The sequence below is a fragment of the Eublepharis macularius genome, chromosome 2 (genome assembly GCF_028583425.1).
Source record: "Eublepharis macularius isolate TG4126 chromosome 2, MPM_Emac_v1.0, whole genome shotgun sequence".
NCBI lineage: Eukaryota > Metazoa > Chordata > Lepidosauria > Squamata > Eublepharidae > Eublepharis > Eublepharis macularius.
Genome location: NC_072791.1, coordinates 15,808,598 through 15,818,124, shown reverse-complemented (window position 1 = coordinate 15,818,124; position 9,527 = coordinate 15,808,598). Strand labels below are relative to the sequence as shown.

At 47.3% G+C, this 9,527-nt stretch overlaps 1 protein-coding gene across 1 annotated transcript; it reads left to right on the top strand.

Moving 5' to 3' along the window:
- The first annotated feature begins 207 nt into the window (after positions 1 to 207).
- ZBTB25 (zinc finger and BTB domain containing 25) lies at positions 208 to 8,897 on the top strand. The gene is made up of 3 exons (XM_054971987.1): positions 208 to 296; positions 4,027 to 4,206; positions 6,380 to 8,897. The coding sequence occupies exons 2-3, from the start codon at positions 4,034 to 4,036 to the stop codon at positions 7,518 to 7,520; spliced, it is 1,314 nt and encodes a 437-aa protein (XP_054827962.1). The 5' UTR covers positions 208 to 296; positions 4,027 to 4,033; the 3' UTR covers positions 7,521 to 8,897.
- Positions 8,898 to 9,527: the final 630 nt, after the last annotated feature.

The window sequence follows — 9,527 nt, the reverse complement described above, 5'->3', positions numbered from 1 at the left end:
TGCTCCTATTGAGAGGTGCGCGGTCCCCAAAACAGCTAAGCAAGCAAGAAAAGCTTTTGCAAGCGTGCGGGGGCGGGGAGAGCATTTGCAGCGGCAAAGTCCTGCGTGACGTCACAGGGCGTAAGCCTCCCTCCCTCGGTCTGGGGAGGCCAGTGCGCGCGCACGCTCAGGAAGCGGCGGCGTGCACGCTCCTGCCCCGTCGCGCCGCTTGCGTGAGCCGCGAGGCCTGCCGCTCGGGCAAGGAGCAGAGCCGGCCGTTGCGAAGCGCGCCCACCTCTCCGGCGGGGCGTCTCTGCGTGAGTCTCTGTGCGAGGCGAAGGGAGGCTGGCTCGGAGCAAGCGGCAGTTTTGCATCGGAGCCGGGGCGGGAGGTAGGGCTGCGCTCGGCCTCGCTCTGCTGCAAAGCCGGGGCTGATTGATGGCGCGGCGACGCGCGTCCCCCCGACGCGCAGCAGGGGGCGGCGGGAAGCTTGGCTGCACGAGCGCGGGTCGAGCTCCGGGGCGGGGGGAGGCTGCAAGCTGGAGGCGTTTGCAAGGTGCAGAATGCTCCGGGAGCGGTTGACGGTTGCCAACAACCTGGAGGGGAAAAGCCCACCCCCTTTCATAGAGATTGAATGGGACGCTCTTGACTTCTGTGCCGTGAAAAGCCTCGACTGCTCATTTGCACTCATCATAAGGGAGCAGGACTTTTTGGTCCAGGATGTCGGCAACTCTGTTTTGTGTGTGGGTGAGTGAGAGAGAGAGAGAATGAGTCTTAGGTGCTGGTCTGCAGTAGAAGAGCAGGGTTTGAGTCCAGTGGCACTTAGGAGACCAACAAGATTTCGGGGTGCAAACTTCAGACCCCAAGAGTTTGAAGAAGGGAGCGCTGACTCTCGAAAGCTTTCACGCATTATTGGTCTTAGAGGTCACACTGGACTCAGATCCTGTTAACCTCCAGGTGGATCCTTGAGATCTCCCAGAATTACAGCTGATCTCCAGGCTACAGAGATCAGTGTCTCTGGAGAAAAGGGCTGCACTGGAGTGGGTGGGCTCTATGGCGTCATACCCTGCAGAGGTCCCTCCCCTCTGTAAACCCCATCCCCTCCAGGCTCCACCCCCCCAAATCTCCAGGAATTTTCCAACCTGGAGTTGGCAGCCCTTGTTTGCATGGAGGTAAGGTTGCCAACTATACTGGGGGGAAATGGCCTGGCCCCTTAAGGGAGGTCTTAATGGGATGTTAATAGGTTAATTGGATTAATAGGGGATTACTGGGATGCTGTTGACCAGGTGATGCGATTTACTTCCCCGCCATGAGAAGCTTTAGCTGTCCTTTCTCACACCTTAAGCCTTTTATGAAAAGCATAAAACATTTTTCTCCAGGCCTGTTGATAAACCTGAGGAAGGTCACCCTTGATTCTCAGTAGTAGATTAATAACTAACAGTACAATCCTAAGCATTTTTGCTCAGAAGTAAACCCCATTGAGCTCAATGGGGATGGCAGCTCTCAGCAGAAGTAAGTGGAAGATCTAACCAAACTCCAGACGTGAAAGAGCTAGTGGGATAGAATATTCTCTTCAATGCAAGTACCTTCTGTATATTCTCTCCCAAATTCTTTCAGGGGGGGGGGGCTACGGCCTAATTTTTCATTTTGTCTGCTGGTCTCTATCTGGGCTCTGCCGCTTCAGGTTGCAGATAGAGATCCCATGATGAAATTTTCCAGCGAACCACATTAATTCCTACCTGCAGAAAGCTAGAGGTTCGGGGCTGCAGCCTAACCTTTTCCTTGACGTGCTGATTTTCCATATGTGGGTTCCCCCCCCTGAATTGGAGAGCAATCCATTATGTGGTATTTCGACCAGCAGCCAGATGTGGGACAGCCCTGACAGAGAGGGACTGCAAGTACCTGACTTAAAGGTAAAGGTGCAAGCACCAGGTCACTACTGACCCATGGGGGACATTGCATCACAACGTTTTCTTGGCAGACTTTTTACAGGGTGGTTTGCCGTTGCCTTCCCCAGTCATCTACACTTTACCCCCAGGAAACTGGGTAGTCATTTTACCAACCTTGGAAGGATGGAAGGCTGAGTCAGCCTTGAGCCGGCTATATGAATCCAGCTCGTTAGCACAGGTCGTTAGCACAGCTTGGGCTGCAGTACTGCAGCTTTCCACTCTGTGCCACGAGGCTCTTAAGTACCTGACTTAGTCCCTAACAAAATTCCAGAAACAAAATATAAAATATTCATTTTAAGACTCTACAAAGTGCAGAAAAGGAACTTGTATATTATGCTTTGAAATACCTTTTTCTGTCTCCCCCTTTCGGTCTCTTTTGTCTTGTGTTCCGGAACAACCAGCCTGTTGAAGCGTTCTGAAGAACTCAAAAGCTTGCTATTTTGTGACAGTTTGATTAGTCCTAATAAAAAGGCATCACATGACTTGATTTTTTTTTAATTCCTCTGCCTTAAAGGTACAGTGTTTTTCTTTCAAAAGGCGTTTGGTAGTGTAAACTGCAGATGTGCTTGTCCCATGTTTTCAGTTGTGCAGTATATTTTTATCTTGCTGACAAATTGTTTTGTTTTATTCCTTTGCAACTTGTTACTTCATTAACTAGTTTGGTCTTAAGAAGATAACATGGGATATAAATAAGCAGATATGCCGTATGTGTGCCACTTCAAATAAAATGGGTCCAAGTTTGTCTTTGCTTGGTAGGCCTGACTAAATTGTACAGCATGCTGAAATACCATTCCTATTAACTCTAGGTGTATAATTTGGCTATAAAAAGCAGCCATAAGAGGCCAGGAGGGAATTCACCATTGTCCAGGTTGGAAATGTCCCTTTCCCCACCTGATCAGAGAGAAAAAAAGAGCAGTACCCTTAAAGCAACCTGCTTTTATGCAAGAACCAACCTTGCCAACTGTGAATGGAACCTGAAAAGAAGAGTTCAATTTCTCGCACACCTAGTATTTTAAGAATGGTGCGTGTCTATTCATAATTTTCAATAAAATGGCATTCAGCTCTGAGGTTAGTCTCTGAGCTTGAAAGTTTATGGCTGAGATGCATGAAAATCCAGATTTGTAAATTGTTTTTATGGATTGTATTCAGTGGACTTTCTGTCTTTGGTGCTACTTTCTAAAATTGAAAAGCCTCCAGTGGGGAGAAACTCTAAGCATACAGAATGGATTTCCTGGTGGGGGAAGCAAGTGGATTCTTCTTTCTGCCAGTCAAGATGTGATGGAGTTGGATCGAAAGTCCCAAATCTGCTCCCTCTTGCCTTACTATCCCAAACTGATTTTGGTAGGATGGAACTTAGGAGAAGCTGCGGTTTGAGAGTAATGGTTGTGGCTCTGGATGTGCCAGAGATACTGTGCATTAGTGGCCCACATATCCTTACCCACTCCATGGAGCAGCACACACTAACAGTGCAATCCTAGACTTAGTCTGGAGTAACTCTTTTTAGGATTGCACTGTAAGTTTATGTGTAAAGATCTCTGCACCTGCTGGACAGACGGTTGGGAAGATGACCAAGTTCAAAGAGCTGATGAGGCGCCCATTGTCTAATCTTGGTATAATGGCTTGCGGCTTTTTTCCCATTAAAAACAAACATCTGAACGGTCAGTATTCCACGTAGAGGCCCGGGAGGGGCTGTGGCTCAGTGGAAAAACATCTGTTTTGCTTGCAGATGGTCCCAGGTTCAGTCTCCAGCATTTCCAGGTAAAAGGATCGGTTAGTAGATAACATGAAAGTCCTTTGTCTGAGACCCAGGAGAGCTGCAGCCAGTCCAAGTAAACTGTACTGACCTTGGTAGAACATCGGTAGGACTTGCTTTACGGCATATGCGTGTGTGAGTGCAGAAGAGGGCTGATCAGTTTTGCAGGGCTGGCAATAAAATATCTTTGGAGAGACAGGCCTGGGGGAAGCAGGGACCTTTTGATGGGTGTTGAGGTCCGTTGTGCTTGCGAGCAAACCTGTTGAGGAGATTCAAGGCCCCCTTTTGATATTTGTGATGCTGAAATGAGCTCCGCCTTTAAGAGGTCTTGTTTTTTCCCCCTAGATCCACGATGGACACGGCCAGCCATAGCTTGATTCTCCTCCAGCAACTCAACATGCAGCGCGAGTTTGGCTTTCTCTGCGACTGCACGGTTGCCATTGGAGACGTCTACTTCAAAGCTCACAGAGCAGTCCTGGCTGCTTTTTCCAACTATTTTAAGATGATATTTATTCACCAGACGAGGTAAGGCAGCACTGGAGGACGGGTGGTGTTAATACATTTATTCATTTTCTTTCGTAACCCTCCTTTCACACTGGGACTGAAGGCAGATAACAGGTACGGGAGGGACTGTTCAGTCAGTCAGCAAACGGATTACAAAATATCACATTTGAATGTTAATATATGAGTCTAATGGCAAAGATTCCTAGTAAAACAACAGGATTTGAGTCGAGTGAAGTGGCACACGATTTTTAGAGTGTAAAACAAAATAATGTGGTGGGGCTGAGTTTGAAGAACAGGAAAGCTGCATTTTGGCCTTGTGAGAAACACGAATCTCTGAAAACTGATTCCTGTCCTCTTCTAAGAGAGGAAGTGAAGGCCCCACAACCAGAGATGGAATATATATTTTTACTTCTTTGACATGGGCTCTAAGTTTGGGGGGGGGGGGCGTGTCTTCGAATTCTTAGTTGTCAAGATGATAATAATCTTTAAATATCTGATGATCTGTCACATAGAAGTGGATAGGCATTCTCTCCTTTTCCTGAGGGCAAGATTAAGAACTAACGGGTGGGGAAATTATTAAGGAGATAGATTTTGACCATGTCTGAGGAAAAATTTCCCAATGGTAAGATCTGTTCAGTGATGGAACAGACTATCTTGGGAATTGTGGATTCTCCTTTACTGGAGGTGTTTAAACAAAGATTAGGTACCCGTCCTCAGTTGATGCAATAAAACTTAATCAAGCGGTCGTTGTACTAGGACGTGGGCTATGGTCTTGCTGGCAGTATGAGAATTTTTTTTAATATGTAAACTTTCTTCCCAGTGGAAACTCAAAATATTACATTGTTCTTCCCCTTTGCACTTTAATCTCCCAACAACCCTGTGAGGTAGGTTAGTGTGTTACAGCCCCAGGGTCTCCCAGCCGGCTTCCATGGCAGAACAGGGAATCGAATCTGGTTCTCCCATGTCCTGGTCTGACACTAAGCACTATGCCATGCCAGTTCTCTTCAGCGTTATTTATATATTCATGTGAAAAAAGTCCCACTTAAACATGATATGCAGGGAGACTTAAAAAAATCTTGGAACATCAGCAAATAAAACAAAAATACCCAGCGTCTGAAGGGTAACCAAGTTATACTAGGAGGCAGGGCTTTTTTTCAGCTGCAACGTGGTGGAACGGAGTTCCGGAACCTCTCGAAAATGGTCACATGTCTGGTGGCCCCGCCCCCTAATCTCCAGATCTTCAGGGGGCGGGGCCACCAGCCATGTGACCACATTCTCTGAGGGCAACCCACTGAGTTCCACCACCTCTTTTCCCAGAAAAAAAAGCCCTGCTAGGAGGTCATATTTAGGAGAGCAAGATTTCAGCCACCTTAAAGACCAATGATATTTCCAGAGTTTAAGTTTTCATGAGTCAAGCTTCTTTTTTCAGATTTAGGAAGGCTAGGTAGTACCTTTATGCCCAGTCTATTAAACTGAGGTCCAGCAGTATTTCATAAGCCTGGAATTCCATAAATGCCTCTGGATAATCGTAGGTTAGTTTAAGGACACTGTCCGTATGCAGTAACTGGGGCAGGGGGAGATCAGATATACGCTGTCATATATACTCTGCTGGTTGGCATGAAGAACCTCCCCACCCCCAAAAGGTACCAGATGATGAATGAGATGGACTTTGGGTATTATCCAGCAAGGCAGTCCAGTTCCTGAAAATTAGACGAAACCTTCTCCCATAGGCGGTCTAGGGTAAAGACTGATGGGCAACCTAAGGTGAAGTCTAATTTGGTTCCTTGCTTTCAACTTTGCCGTTTTCATAATAGATGTATATTTTAGTAAGCGAACACTGGGTCAGCCATTAATCCAGCCCTTTTTTTTTTTTGCTTCTTTCGGGCAGGTTGGCTATCTTTATTATATTGTTTAAGGGGTTCATGTATGTCCAGTAATCTGAACATTCATTTTTTGCCTTTTTAAAAAAAGATGTATTAAAGGTCATTCAGAGATTAGGAGGAAAGTAGATTTTTGAAATCGCAGACGCTAGCCAATTGGTACTGCTCACAGTGAGGTTTTTTTTCCAGAACTCGGCCCTGGAGAGAAAAAAAAGATGATTTTGAACATGTTCAGTGTTACGATTGGCACCTTTAGATGAATGAGGTTGTACTGTGTGATGTGCTTACTTAACTCTCGTCTTTGTTTCAAGCAGTGAATGCATAAAGATTCAGCCAACAGACATCCAGCCTGACATATTCAGCTATTTGCTCCACATCATGTACACTGGAAAAGGACCCAAACAAACCGTCAGTCATTCCCGGCTGGAGGAAGGCATCCGCTTCCTGCACGCGGACTACCTGTCCCACCTGGCGGTCGAAATGAACCAGATGTTCTCTCCGGAGACTGTGCAGTCCTCAAACCTGTACGGGATTCAGATCTCCACCACCCACAAGACGGTCAAGGAGACCCTTCAGATGAAAGAAAGCCTGGCGAGTCTTAGCAGCCGAACTGCTAGCCAGGGTGACCACCCGCAGCTTCAGCTCTCTCTGGCGATTGGGCTGGACGACGGCTCGTTGGACCAGCAGCTTTCTCATCCTCCTGCTCAGGGGGCCGCCAAACCTGCGGAGGACCTAACGAAGCAACCGGTGACGATAAAGCAGGAGACAGCTGACCCGGAGCCTGTGGTGTCCCAGAGCCACACCTCGTCCTCCCCGGATATTGGGGTTCCAGCGTTTTCAAAAGCGAACGCCAAAGCCCATTTATGTCAGTACTGCGGGGAGCGTTTTGAATCCCGGGGCATTTTGCGGGAACATCTCTTCACTCACGTGTCGGGGTCCCTGCCGTTTGGGGTCCCAGCCTCGATCCTGGAAAGCAATGACCTCAGCCAAGTCCAGCCGCTTAACGAAAACCGTGAAGCCGCTGAAGTCCAGCGCCTCGGCTCCTTCCTCCGGAAAGAGAACGAGCGCCGGTCGGAGCTTCCCTCCCGCAGCAACTTGGAGGCCTTACCCATTGGTCAGCTGTCTCTGGTTTCCAAAGACTCCGAGCCCATGGAGTTGAACTGCAACTTTTCTTTTTCCCGGAAGAGAAAGGTTAGCTGCACCGTCTGTGGCCACAAGTTTCTCCGGAAGAGCCAGCTGCTGGAACACATGTATTTGCACAAAGGGAAGCACTTCAAATACAGCCGATGTCAGAGGCTTGGCAACGCGGCAACCGCAAAGTTTCAGCCGTACGGTGACGGTTGGACGCAGAGTGGGGTGAAAAGCATCGCTGTCGCTCAGAGTCATTTAGAATCCCAGAACATCTTAGACCCCGATCTCTCACAAGACAACATTGACACCATACTGGTTGAATAGCTTCCCCATCCTCGGACTCGTTTATGCTTTCAACCTGAGAAATTCACGCATGCGTCTTGACGGCTCATATGGTAGCGCCGAAGGTGTTGTCTGTTCTTTCGAACTTTGAAAGAGCTCTGTTGGAAGCCCCATCCGAAGGGACATCAGCCACCTACCTGGGTACGTGGCTGCTCTGAGTCATGGTAGATCATAAAGTACGAACTTATGAAACTGCCTTGTACTGAATCAGGGTCTTGGTCCGTTAAGGTCAATATTATCTACTCAGACTGTTATCAGCAATCCTAACTCTGAGAGCTAAGCTACAAGCGACACCAGACACATTTTTTTAATATGTCGGGAACTGTAGTTTTCAAAGACAGAGCCGTGCGGGATCGCTGGGGGAGAAGAAGTTTGCAATTGTTTTCTTGCAGTCTCAATGGAGAGAGGAATATAGGACCCTATTCTAGCATGAGGAAGGGGAGGGGAAGAGCTGGTAGGTCATCTTTCCATTGAGATTGCAAGAAAACAATTGCAAAGTTCCTCTCCCGCAGTGATCCTACGCGGCTCTGTCTTTGAAAACTGTCTTTGAAAAGCTCTTCCCCTCCTCTGCCTCCCCTGTGCTAGGGACATAACACTGTTTTCAACTACAGTTCCCAGTTAAAATTGCATCTTGAACACATTAAAAAAAAACATGCCTGGCGTCATTTGAGGCTTAGCTCTCAGGCAGGGGTCTTTCACATCACCTACTGCTCGGTCTTTTTGATAGGAGACCCTGGGGATTGAAACTGAGATCTTCTGCATGCCAAGCAGATGCTCTACTGCTGAGTCGCGACCTTGTGGGTACATCCCCTGGTGCCAGAACACATTGCTGTGAAATGCTAGCCAGGCAACCTGTGTGATGTGTGTGTGTGAGAAGAGGTGACGAGTGTCGAGTGCTCGGGCACATGCTTTGAATGCAAAAGGCCCCTAAGCTCACCCCCTGGCATCTCTGGTTAAAAGGATCACAAGGGCCAGTTTTGCAGAAAGATGTTGGGTTCAGGCCTTGCCAAGCCGCGGTTGGTCAGAAGAGACCACACTGGGTTAGGCGGAGCGGAGGTCTGCTGTGGTATAATGCTCTTCCATTTGTTCGCGCCACAGGTTGAGTGCTCCCAGCATTATTCCTTGAAGTGGACCCTAGCCAGCTGTTTCAGCCACAGGGCATGTACGTAGAGATGTCTCCTATAGGGTGTTTTTTTTAAGTTAAGTATTTAGATGTCTGGTTGAAGAAGAGGACTCTCATTGCTTGTAAAGGTACAAGAATGCAGTAAGCTTCTCAAAGCGGATTCTTCATTTAATAGCAGTTACTAGAAAGATGTTTACAGTGTCTGTTTCTAAAACTGGTTTAAGTACAGTTACAACGATGGTTGTTGTGGGTTTTCCGGGCTGTATTGCCGTGGTCTTGGCATTGTAGTTCCTGACGTTTCGCCAGCAGCTGTGGCTGGCATCTTCAGAGGTATAGCACCAAAAGATAGAGATCTCTCAGTGTCACCGCTGATCTCTATCCTTTGGTGCTACACCTCTGAAGATGCCAGCCACAGCTGCTGACGAAACGTCAGGAACTACAATGCCAAGACCACGGCAATACAGCCCGGAAAACCCACAACAACCATCGTTCTCCGGCCGTGAAAGCCTTCGACAATACAGTTACAACGTTTACCCTATTGTTTATTTCCATTGATTGGTTTAAAATCTTGATTGAAAAGGCTCGCCAGGTGAATGAGGTAGTCTGGAGAGATGGCGCACACGTCTCTCGCATTGGAGAGAATGCCTCTTTTAAGGAGATGCTTCTGTAAGACGCCCTTGCATAATCTAAAAATTATTTTTAGAACTAGTTTATTTGTATGTAGATTTAATCAAACCAATTACAAAACTTATGTAATTGACAACTAAAGTTTCTTTTACCAAATGACACCTTAAAATTTTTAAATTTTGTTTCAGGATGGGTAGCCATGTTTGTCTGTAGCAGTCGAAAAGAGCAAGAGTTATAAG

Coding starts and splice junctions, on each gene's coding strand:
- ZBTB25 (XM_054971987.1), top strand. CDS start 4,034: ATGGACACGGCCAGCCATAGCTTGATTCTCCTCCAGCAACTCAACATG. Junction 4,207..6,379: donor ATATTTATTCACCAGACGAG/GTAAGGCAGCAC, acceptor TGTTTCAAGCAG/TGAATGCATAAAGATTCAGC.